This window comes from Miscanthus floridulus, chromosome 8 (genome assembly GCF_019320115.1).
Source record: "Miscanthus floridulus cultivar M001 chromosome 8, ASM1932011v1, whole genome shotgun sequence".
Lineage (NCBI taxonomy): Eukaryota > Viridiplantae > Streptophyta > Magnoliopsida > Poales > Poaceae > Miscanthus > Miscanthus floridulus.
The window spans coordinates 189,904,443-189,919,052 of NC_089587.1; the positions used below are offsets into that span (position 1 = coordinate 189,904,443).

The 14,610-nt window shown below is 46.4% G+C and overlaps 1 protein-coding gene across 1 annotated transcript in view; it reads left to right on the plus strand.

Moving 5' to 3' along the window:
• The window catches only part of LOC136477792 (phenylalanine ammonia-lyase-like), an 8,933-nt gene extending 1,184 nt beyond the window's left edge, over positions 1-7,749 (plus strand). Inside the window, exon 2 of the mRNA XM_066476044.1 lies at positions 5,723-7,749. Within this exon, the coding sequence (XP_066332141.1) occupies positions 5,723-7,669 (1,947 nt within the window). The 3' untranslated portion in view covers positions 7,670-7,749. The remainder of the gene's footprint in view (positions 1-5,722) is intronic.
• Positions 7,750-14,610: the final 6,861 nt, after the last annotated feature.

Genomic DNA, 14,610 nt, shown 5'->3' on the forward strand with positions numbered 1-14,610 from the left:
AGAGACGACATTAATTCAAAAGAATCAACTCAAGCGGCATAATCTTATTTTTCCTTTTAATCTTGAGTTTATAGGAATGTCGTACTATTAAGAGGGATGCCTCATGTTGATAGATGATTATTCATAAGTGCTCAAGCCAACCTATGTGAGGTTTGAGTGAGAGAGACAAGAGATTCTAACTCTCTGCATAGTACCCGTGCATACCGGACGTGTCCGGTATTTGGGGTGTGCACTTTTCTGTCTTTGTAGTTTTGGAAGAGTTGTGTGTCGGAAGTCCTGACATGTGTCGGGAGTTCCAGGGGTCAGAAGTCTCGGAAAGCATCGGGAGTCCTGACACCTTTCTGACTTGAGAGTTCACTATCCTAGTCATACCAGACATGTCCGGTATTCATACCGGACGTATCTGGTATGGCCGACCAGAGCCCAACGGCTAGTTTGCAAATGAGCTAAGGGTCGGAAGTTCCGACTTGAGTTGGTCGGGAGTTCCGACATTCGAAAGTCCCGAAAAGCGTCGAGAGTTCCGACACCTTGCATACTTTAACTCAGTGACTGTTAGCGCAGTGCAAGTCATACCGGAAGTGTCCGGTATGCATACTGGATGTGTCTAGTATGGCAATGGCTAGTTTTTCCAAGGAGGCTATAAATACCCCAAGCCTCCACCTTTGGAGGCTGCTGATTCTGCTGATCCTATAGCACATTTTTTAGCCTTACAAATACTCTCCAACCCTCTCTTAGTGAGTGATTCATCCAAATTGCCAAATCCTTTTGTGGGTTGAGAGATAATTTGAAAAAGAGAGCAAGCCACCACTTGAGCACTTGTCCATATTGTCAATATCGTGATTTGTATTTGTTACTCTTGGACTCTTCAGTCCTAGACGGCTAGGCGTCGCCGGAGAGCACCCAAGAGATTGTTGTGTGCCTTGGAAAGTTTGTAACGGTTGATTCCACCGCCGCAAGGGAAGGAATCAACTAGTGGAAGGAGAAAAAGAAGTTGAAAAAGACTTCGGCTAGAGTGACCTTCGTGGTACCCTCTAGGGCTAACCTTCGCTGGGTCGCCCGCAACCCCCTCAATGGAGAGTAGGACTCAACCGAGTCCAAACTTCGGTAAAACAAATATTGTGTCTCAATTCACATTTCTTTTAATATTTGTGTTGCTCTAGCTCTTATGTAGGTTCTCTGTATATCATATCATTTCTAGTAGGTACCTGCAGCTTGGATTGACAATTGAAATCAAAAGGAGCAAGTTTGGGGCCGTTCCACTGAACACATGTATACCGGACATCGGACGTGTCCAGTATTGGTGCCTGTGCAAAACTTAATTGTATTTTGATTTAACTCTTTGGTAGCAGGTGTCTGGCTCCATAGATTTATTTAGTATCTTTTACATACTCTGTGGCTAACTTGTGAGGGGTGGTATTACTCTTATTTAGAGTTTCTATTTTGGAAACTCCCATTACTAATCGCTTCGGCATTTAAAGGTGTTAATTTTTAGAAATGCCTATTCACCCCACTCTAGGCGGCATCCTAGGTCCTTTCACGGTTCGCCACAGAGCGGGCTTGCCCACGCGTGCGGCCGAGAGAGCTCGGGCTTGCTCATGGTGGTACGACGGGGTGTGTTCGCCATCGCGTGTCGAGGGAGGTGCAGTGAGGGAGAGAGGAGAGGGGAGAGGTGAAGGTGGGGTCGGGAAAAGATGTCATGAGCATCTCGGAGTTCTTTACTTTGCCAGGGCGAGGCGATGATGGCGGGGCCCGGCATCTCGGGGCGGCGATGCAATATTTGCGTCACTGGCCCGAGGTAGAAGACGGGCCTGATAGCTGGGTCCCACACGCCAGCGAGAGAGAGAGAGAAGAGACGAGGCGGGCGTGAGTTGGGCCGGGGCGCGGCAACGGGCCGGCCCAATCGCGAGAGAGGGAGGGAGAGGAGAGAAGGAGGGGAAGCGGGCTGCTGCTGCTGTTGTGGGTTGAGAGGGGAGGGAGGAATGAGCCCATTGCTCTTTTCTTAATTCCTTTCCTTTCCTTTTTCCCAGTTTTCCTATACTTAGTTTAAATGCATTTTGAATTCAAATTTAAATATGGATGCATGCAAGGTGTACCACCATATGTTCAACAAGCAAGCAAATACTCAAGCACACAATTCTACACCTATTGTTTTATTCCTATGTTGATCTATCTATGTTAATTCCTAAGTTAATTAACTATACGTTGGATCCTATGCAAAGTTTTTAAAAGTTCAAATTTTTAGTTATTTTTAAATTAGGTCAAAATTCAGGGTGTTACATTTACCGCTAGATCACCAAGTGCTCTCGGCCTCTCCTTGACTTGGTCCAATCATCGTCTTGACTCTGTCCAACACTGTCTTCACCACCTTCCGCACATCTATACTTGCTTGTCGATGCCCCCCAAGTGCTAGCCGTCCACGATCCATCCTTCGACCATCGGTCCCTTGGTCGAAGCTTCCTAGTGCGCCCTTCACCGCTCCCGGTCCATCGCGCATGGACTTCTCGCTTTACCTTCCCCATTGTCGTCGACCGTCTCAATGCTCAACACATGCACATCATAAGACAAGAGACATATTGCACATACACAACTCACGCCATAGTTAGTCTCAACAAACTAATCCAAAGCTCCGATCACCGCTTGACAATCACTCATCGCACATACACATGGGTACATATCCACCATGTGTTCGCAAAAAAATAGGATTATAAGATAACTAATGCATTATTGTATGAGTTGTCGTTTCTACATGTCGGTGATATGGACTAGGGTACCTCACCGCTAATAACTGCACATATTTTCTGCAGCCTTAGGCATCGGATAGAGATGGGCCTTTTAGAAAATAAAGAAATGCAAACAATCCAGTGTCCCTCCTGTCCTGCAGCTCTCAACTCCAAACCAAATCACTGTCAGCTGGTCAAAATTTTTGAGCTCAAGGTACGTGGAGTTTGTTTAGCTGCACTTGTATTTACATTATTTGACATGAGTGATTAGGGTAGAAAATTAAACAGGGCCGAAATTAAAAAATTTTGCACAACTTAAAAAGCAATGCTTATTGAGGAGAGACAACCTTCAACCACCGGTTTGATGATACATTGTTGCAGCTTTAAGAACCCGCATCCCAACATTCCCCTTTGTATCAGTATGAACGTAAAAACACTAAATAGGTAAGAAGGGCATATCTAGTGGTGGATCTAGCAAAATACGTAGCAGGTAAGAAGAGCTTCTTCCATTATCTTTCATTTATAGCCCCTCCTTTTAAGCTTCCGCATGAATTAAATCACAGGAGGGCTTAGGAAGGGCTCCATGCTTCGAGTAGCAGTAACAAGGGGCTTGAGCTCAGTCTGCTCCAATGCTAGATCCGCCCCTAGGCATATCCCACTTGACTCCTTAATTAGAGAAACACCTGAGCAACTATGTAAAGGTTATTCTTATAATATAGAAGTATGAACAATCATCTCACCGTGGTTTACCTTAAAGACATCTACAAAACTTGACCTATCATGATGAATCTACAAATACTAGAGGAAAAGGGAGACGCATGATCAGAAAAGAAGAGCGGATAGAGGTAGACGCCATCACAGTATTTTTTTGGTGGATTATCTGGAACGAACAGAATCGAAGAACTTTATGGCATGCTTTGTTGCAACAACTGCAACTAGCCTTTCTAACAAAGGAAGACATCAACCTGTTCAAGTTGGTTTTCAGGAAAACCGGTTCACAAGACAGGGAAGGCGGTTTCCAAGAGTTTAGAGGTCGTCCAAGCTATAACCCGAATATCCTTTTCTTCTTTGGGCATTGTTGTTTTTTGGTTTGAGATATTTGTGTTGGGAGATTTTGCCCCCACACTCATAGTTGTCTGCCCATTTCCCCACCTCTCTTTCCCTCTCCTCTTTTTTTAAAGGACTACAAGAGCTTTGCCATGGATTTTACAGATAAAATAAAACGAAAGCAACAAAAAAGGATATTTACAAAACCACCCGCCGACTCTACTAGGGGAGGAACAACTAAAACACGACACAACTGAACCAAAGAGGATACACCAAACTGAGAAAAAAGAAGAAGTGACGCTATATGTCAGAGCGGGTGGCAAAGAGAACTAGAAAAGACCCTCACACTAAAGTAAGAAACAATATTAGAGGGGTTCAAGATGAGGCAATGACTTGTTGCATTGCCTAATTGAAGTGTTGAATATCATCTGTAACCAGATGGGCGACTCATAGGGGCTATAACTCTTGTTGTTGGAAAGTTTTTCGATTTCGCTCCTTCCAAATATTCGACCAAATATAGATTAGGATTCCATCAAAGAAAGCCTTATGAGACTTTGAATTTCGCTCTATATTTTTTTTCAGTATTTGTGTTTCATGTTTCTCTTTTTTTTTTAGTGTTTTCGGTTTGCTTTCTAATAAATTTACTCAGTGACTCTCTTGCTAAGTTTTTTAAAAAAATAATTACGGCCTTGTAATTTGAAGTTCGGAACTCTGTTTTCTACAAATCACAGTATCACATACTCCCTCTATCCCTAAATATATGCCGTTTTCACTTCCTGAGAAACAACTTTGACTAAATATATATTAAAAAATATTAACATTTATGGTACATAATTAGTATCATTGAAAAGATTTTTAAATCTGGTTTTTTAATAAATTTATTTGGAGATACAAATATTACATGTATTTTCTACAAATCGAGTCAAACTTGTGACACGTACACAACGACGACAGTTATTTAGTGACTGAGGAGTAACTCATGTCAGAAAAGATAGACTTTTCTCTGGCGTCCGAAAAGTTTGAAGTACCATATTTCTTGGGGAATCAGTACAAGTATACTCTTTTCAAAGAAAAAAAAACAAGTTTTTCTTTTATAAAAAGGGCAAGCATGACAAGATGATGATTATCAGCAAAACCGCACCGAAATAAAATAAAAAAAAAGAACAAAGGACATAAAACACTGCATCCCCTGTAAGCATGGACAACAAAACAGTTCATCATTCACCAATCACCACCAAAGTCCAGAGTAACAACATTTAGCGTGAAGACAAGAACACCGTCGAAAGCACGCACTCCAGTCAGAGAGCGAGAAAGATTTTCTTTATTCACAAGGTGAGAGCGAGAACGTTGAACCAAGCCAAAGCCATGCGCATGTCGCGTCCCCACCAACTCTTGGGTCTTGAGTCCTGATGCGCACCAACCACAGCCCTAAGACCGAGCTTCCTGCCCCAGCGATCAACAGGAAATTTCCGAACCACTGGCTCCCAAGATTAGCACATGTTTGTGTTCTCTGCCAACTAACTCGCGCATTGCCATGGTCGCCTTGGACCAGTCACCACAGTCCACACCACCAGCTCCCTTGCCGGAAGCCTATTTAAACCTCACCGCTCCCACTGGTTCTCTCCAGGAAGAGCAGCACTCCCAAATCCTAGCGCAACACTAGCTCTCCTGTACAGCTTCCCAACAATCCATATCTCGCTGATCGGAATTTCTCGGATCGATCCTCAGCTTCAGCGGTGCTTTAGTTCGCTGTGCTTGCAATGGCGTGCGACAAAAGCAACGCTACTGCCAACGGCGATGGCCTGTGCATGGCGATGCCCCGCGCCGACCCGCTTAACTGGCGGAAGGCCGCGGAGGAGCTGATGGGCAGCCACCTCGACGAGGTGAAGCGGATGGTGGCCGAGTACCGCCAGCCCTTGGTGAAGATCGAGGGCGCCAGCCTCCGCATCGCACAGGTGGCCGCCGTGGCCGCCGGCGCTGGCGAGGCCCGCGTCGAGCTCGACGAGTCCGCCCGCGGCCGGGTCAAGGCCAGCAGCGACTGGGTCATCAACAGCATGATGAACGGCACCGACAGCTACGGCGTCACCACCGGCTTCGGCGCCACGTCCCACAGGAGGACCAAGGAGGGCGGCGCTCTCCAGAGGGAGCTCATCCGGTTCCTCAACGCTGGCGCATTCGGCACCGGCACCGACGGCCACGTCCTGCCGGCCGAGGCCACGCGTGCGGCCATGCTCGTCCGCATCAACACCCTGCTCCAGGGGTACTCCGGCATCCGCTTCGAGATCCTCGAGGCGATCGTCAAGCTGCTCAACGCCAACGTCACGCCGTGCCTGCCGCTCCGCGGCACGGTCACCGCGTCCGGCGACCTCGTGCCGCTCTCCTACATTGCCGGCCTCGTCACTGGGCGTGAGAACTCTGTTGCAGTCGCCCCGGATGGCAGCAGGGTGAACGCCGCAGAGGCGTTCAAGATTGCCGGAATCCAGGGCGGCTTCTTCGAGCTGCAGCCCAAGGAGGGTCTTGCCATGGTGAACGGCACCGCCGTGGGCTCTGGCCTTGCCTCCACCGTGCTCTTTGAGGCAAACATCCTAGCCATCCTTGCCGAGGTCCTGTCCGCCGTGTTCTGCGAGGTCATGAACGGCAAGCCGGAGTACACCGACCACCTGACCCACAAGCTGAAGCACCACCCGGGACAGATCGAGGCTGCTGCCATCATGGAGCACATCTTGGAGGGCAGCTCCTACATGAAGCTTGCCAAGAAGCTCGGCGAGCTGGACCCGTTGATGAAGCCGAAGCAGGACCGGTACGCGCTCCGCACGTCGCCGCAGTGGCTTGGCCCCCAGATTGAGGTTATCCGTGCCGCCACCAAGTCCATTGAGCGCGAGATCAACTCCGTCAACGACAACCCACTCATCGATGTCGCCCGAAGCAAGGCTCTTCACGGTGGCAACTTCCAGGGCACGCCCATCGGGGTGTCCATGGACAACACACGTCTCGCCATCGCAGCCATCGGCAAGCTCATGTTTGCGCAGTTCTCTGAGCTCGTCAACGACTACTACAACAACGGCTTGCCCTCCAACCTGTCCGGTGGGCGCAACCCCAGCTTGGACTACGGCTTCAAGGGCGCCGAGATCGCCATGGCGTCCTACTGCTCTGAGCTGCAGTTCCTGGGGAACCCGGTCACCAACCACGTCCAGAGCGCGGAGCAGCACAACCAGGACGTGAACTCGCTCGGACTCATCTCCTCCAGGAAGACCGCAGAGGCCATCGAGATCCTGAAACTCATGTCCTCGACGTTCCTGATCGCCCTGTGCCAGGCGGTCGACCTGCGGCACATCGAGGAGAACGTCAAGAGCGCCGTCAAGAGCTGCGTGATGACGGTGGCGAAGAAGACTCTGAGCACCGACTCCACCGGTGGTCTCCACGTCGCCCGCTTCTGCGAGAAGGACCTGCTCCAGGAGATCGAGCGCGAGGCGGTGTTCGCGTATGCCGACGACCCCTGCAGCACCAACTACCCGCTGATGAAGAAGCTTCGCAACGTGCTCGTGGAGCGCGCCCTCGCCAACGGCGCTGCCGAGTTCGACGCCGAGACATCCGTGTTCGCCAAGGTCGCCCAGTTCGAGGAGGAGCTGCGCGCGGCGCTGCCCAAGGCTGTGGAGGCCGCACGGGCGGCTGTGGAGAACGGCACGGCAGCGATACCAAACAGAATCACCGAGTGCCGTTCCTACCCGCTCTACCGCTTCGTGCGCGAGGAGCTCGGAGCCGTGTACCTCACCGGCGAGAAGACGCGCTCTCCCGGCGAGGAGCTCAACAAGGTGCTCCTTGCCATCAACCAGGGCAAGCACATCGACCCGCTGCTCGAGTGCCTCAAGGAGTGGAACGGCGAGCCCCTGCCCATCTGCTGAGCAGAGAAGGATAGGGAGAAAGAGTGGAGTGTTCATTGTTCAATAGTTCGAAATCAGTTTTTTTTTTTTTTTTGTATCTTCTTCTTCTTCCTCCTTTATTTTTGCGTGGGTAGCAAAGGCTAATGACTGTATTCCATTCTTATGAATTACGTTATATTTTCGAGAAATCTGCATTCCATTCTACTAGTTATTATTTTGTTTTGACAGCTAACACTGGTAGAGAAACGATCTTGGATCCTTTTCGAAATTTGGCTGTAGTCCTAATATTTTTTGTGTCCGGGACTAGAGAAACCTTTAGTCCCGGTTGGTAGCTCCAACCGGGACTAAAGATCCCTGTCCAACAGCTACTGCGCCAGACTTTTGTTGGAGGAGACTTTTAGTTCCGGTTGGAGCTACCAACCGGGACTAAAGATTCACTTTTACTCCTGGTTGGTCCCTCCAACCGAGAGTAAAAGTCTACTCCCGGCTGGGGGCTCTGTCCGGGACTAAAAAGGGACCTTTAGTCCCGGTTTTTGTCTACAACAGGGACTAAAGGTCCCCTCCTATATACCCCTTTTTTCTCTCCGAGCCCGAGCCACTTCGAGCTCAGTATTCTTCATCGCTGGCCTCTCTTCTTTCTCATCACCGGTGATCATAAGATTTCTTCCATTCCTCCATCGATTCTTCGATTCTAAAGGTTACCAACTTTATACTCTCATGTTTCATCGTTAGCTTATTTTATTTTGTGGACTAGATATATGTGGTTTTTTATGGTATATTTTTTTTATTTGTAAGCCATTTAAACTCAAAATCACTTTAAAGTTTGCATATTTGGATGAAGGAAGGTTAAAGTAGTTATTCAAAACAAGTATTGAGCTTTCATTTCTAGCATGCATAGCACACTTCATGCTTTAGAGATATAGAGAATTTTAGAGTTTTTTTAATTTTATTTGTTTATAAATTGAGAAATTTATATTATATTAAAAATGAGTATATAGAGTAGATGACAACTGCTTCCGGGTCCTCGGCCTCTCATCGGGTTACAAAGCGACTGAGGCTGGACCTCCCTCTCATTGCATGCGGCAAGTGTGAGAAGAAGATTGTGATGAAGTACCAGGTGAGGAAGAAGTATCCCAACAAGGACCGTATCTTCTACAAGTGTCCGGATTGTAATGTGAGTTATTTTATCGCATTTGATGATTATGGTTAATTTATACTTATTTTCATGATGATTATGATTAAAGTTCTAATTTTTTGTTTTAATTTCAGTGGGATGACACTGGATGTTCAGGCTGGTACTGAGAGGAAGAGTATATTGAACACGTGCAAAACTCTCTTGCACAGACGGTTACGGCGGCTGATGAGGCAGTGATCTCGCGAAAGAAGCCCATAGATGTTGAACAAACGCATGATCTGTCTGTTTTAGTTGGGATTGGTCGCGAAATCCTTATGCTGCTGAAGTGCATTTTAGCTTTAGTTTTTTAGTGGTAGTTGGGATTGTCTACATTGTAGCGAGACTTTCATAAATTAATACCTTGTGTGGTGGCATGCATATCGTATAATTAACTAATTATGTTCTAGGTTTTAATATGGTATGTATGTCATATAATGCAGATGAGACGGCATTGGATGTACAATGCTGATCGCCGCTCCCAAGAGTTCATTGAGGACGTGCATTCTTTCCTACGTGTGGCCGAGGCAAACAAACGCGATGGTTTCATGTGCTGCCCATGTGCCATATGTAAGAATTTGAAGGAATATACTAGCTCAAGGAGTCTTCATTCACACTTGTTGAAGTCGGGTTTTATGCCAAACTATATTTATTGGATGAAGCACGGAGAAACCAGGGTTGTAATAGAAGAAGATGAAGAAGAACAATGGAACGATGATGACATTATTGCTGAATATGGGGCCTTCAATGATACTGTAATGGGGGAAGCTGAAGAAGAGGTTGGGGCAGAAGATGAGTCCGCTGATGATCTTGGTTAGGCCATTCGTGACGCATAAAGAGAATGCAAAAGTGAAAAGGAGAAGATCAAATTCGAGCGCATCCTAGAGGATCACAAGAAATTGCTATACCCAACTTGTGATGCAGGGCAGAAAAAGTTGGGTACCACACTAGAATTGTTGCAATGAAAGGCAAAGAATGGTGTATCTGATAAGGGATTTGGGGAGTTAATGAAAATCCAAAAGAAGATGCTTCTGAAGGATAACGAATTACCCGCCACTATGTACGAAGCAAAACAGGTAGTCTACCCTTTGGGATTAGAAATCCAGAAGATACATGCATGTCCTAATGACTGCATCCTCTACCGTGGCGAGGAGTACGAGAAGTTAGATGCATGCCCGGTATGTCATGCATCGCGGTATAAGATCAGGCGAGCTGACCCTAGTGATGTTGAGGGTGAACATCCCACGAAGAAAATCCCTACTAAGATTATGTGGTATGCTCCTATAATACCACGCTTAAAACGTTTGTTCAGAAACAAAGACCATGCAAAGTTATTGCGATGGTATAAAGAAGACCGTAAGGTAGACAATATGTTGAGACACCCTGCTGATGGGTCCCAGTAGAGAGCAATCGATAGAGAATTCCTAGAGTTTGTAAATGATGCAAGAAACTTAAGGTTTGCTTTAAGTACGGATGGTATGAATTCTTTCGGGGAGCAGAGCAGTAGTCATAGCACTTGGCCTGTTACTCTATGTATCTATAACCTTCCTCCCTAGTTATGCATGAAGCGTAAGTTTATTATGATACCAGTGCTCATCCAAGACCCAAGGCAACCTGGCAACGACATCGATGTGTACCTGAGGCCACTAGTTGAAGAACTTCTACTTTTATGGAACAGACTAGGTGTATGTGTGTGGGATGAGCACAAACAGGAGCACTTTGACCTGCGAGCATTGTTGTTTGTAACAATCAATGATTGGCCTGCTCTAAGTAATCTTTCAGGACAATCAAACAAGGGATATAATGCATGCACGCACTGTTTCGATGACATTAAAGGTATATTCTTGAAAAAATGTCAAAAGGTCATGTACCTTGGCCATCGTCGATTTCTTCATGCGAATCACCCCTTAAGAAAGAAAGGCAAGCATTTTAAAGATAAGGCAGACCGCCAGACCAAGCCGGGCAACCGAACTGGTGAGGATGTACTCAATATGGTCAAGGATGTGAAAGTAGTATTTGGAAAGGCACATGGTAGTGAACCTGTTCCAAACGACACCGACAGTCACGCACCCATGTGGAAGAAGTCCATATTTTTGGAGCTACCCTATTGGCAAGTCCTAGAGGTCTGTAGCACGATCGACGTGATGCACCTGACGAAGAATCTTTGTGTGAACCTACTAGGCTTTATAGGTGTGTATGGGAAGACTAAGGACACACTTGAAGCACGACAGGACCTACGGTGTTTGAAAGAATGAGACAACCTGCATCCAGAGAAGACAGATGATGGACGCTATTACTTAAGTTCTGCCAACTACACTCTTAGCAAAGAAGAGAAGGAAAGCATGTTTGAATACCTAGCAAGCATCAAGGTACCATCTGGATTCTCCTCGAATATAAAGGGTATAATAAATATGCTAGAGAAGAAATTCCTAAACTTAAAGTCCCATGACTGCCATGTGCTCATGACACAATTGCTTCCCGTTGCATTAAGAGGAATTCTACCTCCAAATGTACGTCTAGCCACCGTAAAGCTATGTGCATTCCTCAATGCAATTTCTCAGAAGGCAATCAATCCAATGGATCTAGCTAAACTACAGAATGATGTGGTTCAATGTCTTATCAGCTTTGAGTTGGTGTTCCCTCCTTCCTTCTTTAATATCATGACACACCTCCTAGTTCACCTGGTCAAGGAGATTAGCATTCTCGGTCCTGTGTTCCTACACAACACGTTCCCCTTTGAGAAGTTCATGGGAGTCCTAAAGAAATATGTTCACAACCGTGCTCGACCAGAAGGAAGCAATGCCAAGGGCTATAGAACAGAGGAGGTCATTGAGTTTTGTGTTGACGTTATTCCCGACCTTGACCTGATTGGTGTTCCTAAATCACGACACGAGGGGAGACTAAGTGGAAAGGGGACACTAGGGAAGAAACCATATATTGGTATGCAGGACAATTATTTTAATAAAGCACACTACACAGTTCTGCAAAACTCCTATTTGGTGGATCCGTATATCGAGACACATAAAGAGTTGCTCTGATCCGAGTTTCAAGGGAAGACTGAAGCTTGGATTACGCGTCAGCACATGAAAACTTTCAGCGACTGGTTGCAAAAAGAATGTCAGGGTGATGAGAGTATTGATGAGCAACTTTATTTGTTGGCTAGGTAGCCATCGTGGCATATCCTCACATACAAAGGGTACGAGATAAATGGGAATACATTTTACACACTAGCCCAAGATAAAAGGAGCACCAACCAAAACAGTGGTGTCCGCATAGATGCCACCGACCCTAATGGAAATAAGCAAACATATTATGGGCACATAGAGGAGATATGAGAACTAAACTATGCACCTACTTTTAAGGTACCTTTGTTCAAGTGCCAATGGGTAAAGGCGACTGAAGGCGGGGTAGCAGTCGACAACCAGTATGGAATGACAACTATGGACCTCAACAATATTGGGTACAAAGACGAACTGTTCGTCCTTGCCAAGGATGTGAATCAGGTGTTCTATGTCAAGGACATGGCTACAAAACCGAAGAGAGGGAAAAACAACAACGACCCAATCAATGAGCCAAAGCGCCACATAGTTCTTTCAGGGAGAAGAAACATCGTCGGAATTGAAGACAAGTCAGACATATCAGAAGATTATGAAAAAGATGACCGAATTCCACCCTTCACAGTGAACAAAGACCTAAGCATCCAGCTAAATGATGAGGACACTCTATGGTTACGACACGATCATAACCAAGGGATATATGTTAAGAAGAAGTTCACTACTATGTCCGCTTGATATATATAGTGATGTATTAGACCTATTATGTAATAATTGTGACTTCAGATTTTTTGTCGGGTTTTCATATTTTCTATGGTTTAAATGAATTTTCTGCTAGATGGTGGATTTCCCGTGAAGAATGTGTGATGAAAAACCAAATGATGAACGTTAATAAGATGTGAAAACTAATTTCATGTCGAAAAATAATAGTTTTAATGATTTTAATTAAGTAGTATATTTTTGCATGGTGTAAATTGTAATTATTATTTACACTATGTCAAATATTTATATAGTAAAACAAAAGAGTTTAGTTTACAAATTTTTGTTGTGTATAATAATACAAAACCAAGTCCAAGAATTTTTTTTATAATTTTTTGGATAATATTTTATTTATTAGGCAATTAATAACTCTCTGCATATTTATATAAAAGAAATATATAAAAAAGGAAAAAACTTATGGTAATTGGAGAAAGTCAACTGCAGCTCCCCTTTACTCCCGGGTGAATCAACCACCCGAGACTAAAGGTGAAGCTTTAGTCCCAGGTGTAGCCACGACCCGGGACAGATCCCCCTTTACTCCCGGGTGGATCAACCACCCAGAACTAAAGGTGGAGCTACAGTTTTCGTGGCCCGCCCAAATGTCCTTTACTTCCGGGTCGTGGGTACACCCGGGACTAAAGCTCAGACCTTTAGTCTCGGTTCTAATAATAGATCGAGACTAAAGAGTCTTTAGTCCTAGTTGGTAGCTCCAACCGAGACTAAAGGTATCCTTTATAAACCACGGCCCAGTTCTCTTCCTCTCTGTCTCCGCCATGCTGTCGCTTCATCTTCTCCACTAGATCGATCCAGTAGTGCCGCCACTCCTAGGCGACCACCCTAGCCTCGCCTCATCAGTGCGCCTCTTCTCTAGCTGGCCAGCGCGCCTCGCTCGTCCTCGCTTGAGCGCATGCTGTCCTCGTCCTCGGCCCCCACCTCGCTCGTGCTCACTAGAGCGCGCCGAGCCTTCCCCGCGCTGCCTCACCAGAGCTCACCTGAGCCTTCCCCGCGCACGCTGCCTCACCGGAGGGCGGCCGAGCCTTCCCCGCGCTGCCTCACCGAAGCTCGCCTGAGCCTTCCCTGCGCGCGCTGCCTCACTAGAGCACGGCCGAGCCTTCTCTTGTATGTGCTTCCTTCATTCGGACGTGCTGCATACTGAACCAAGGAAAGATTTTATGTTGTAATTAGTTTCTCTTATATGTGCCTGTCAGTAGCATTGTATGTTTGAGTTTCTGTAACACTTGAAAACGTGACGTGCGGGACGGCGGAGAACTCGTGCTGCCGACTCCACATGGCTGAGGTGCGGTGCGGTGCGGCTCGTTTCCATCGAGAGTGCTAGGCAGGCGTCAGTCGTCGTTCAGCTCTGCCTGTCATGGTTTTGCAGTTGCGTTGCTATCTTGTGCACTTCGCTCGTAGAATCGGAGCCCGAACAACCAACCTGACAGATTTCATTGCGTTGCTGCGGTTTCATTCTCTTTTGATGATACGCCCGAACAGCCGGCCTGATAGATTTGGTGGTTACGGGTCCGTCGGCCATCGTCGTGCGATTGTACAACAAAGAATGGCATCGATCGACGATAGTATTTTACTATCCATAGTCCCGTCCGGGGTGCAATGCAACGCAATGACAATTGACAATGCGTTGCTAGGTCAAAATATAGTCGTTTCTATGGACTCCGCGACTAAACATTTTATTTTAACTTTTTATGAAATGAAAAACTTAGAAAATAGTTAGAAAATTGTAGAAAATCCGTACTAGTTGAACTTGCGGACCGTGTTCAGCTCGGTGAGCATGTTCTCTACCGAGTGGTAACGGACATCAAGGAGGAGCTTTGATTCTACGAGGGAGAGCAACAACGGTCGTGGAAGACCGTGTTCCCTTCCTCGTAGAATCGGAGCTCTTCCTTGACCAAGTACGGTGCCGTCCGGTGGAGAAATGCTTGCCGAGATGATCACGTAAGCAAGGTCAACTAGTACGGATT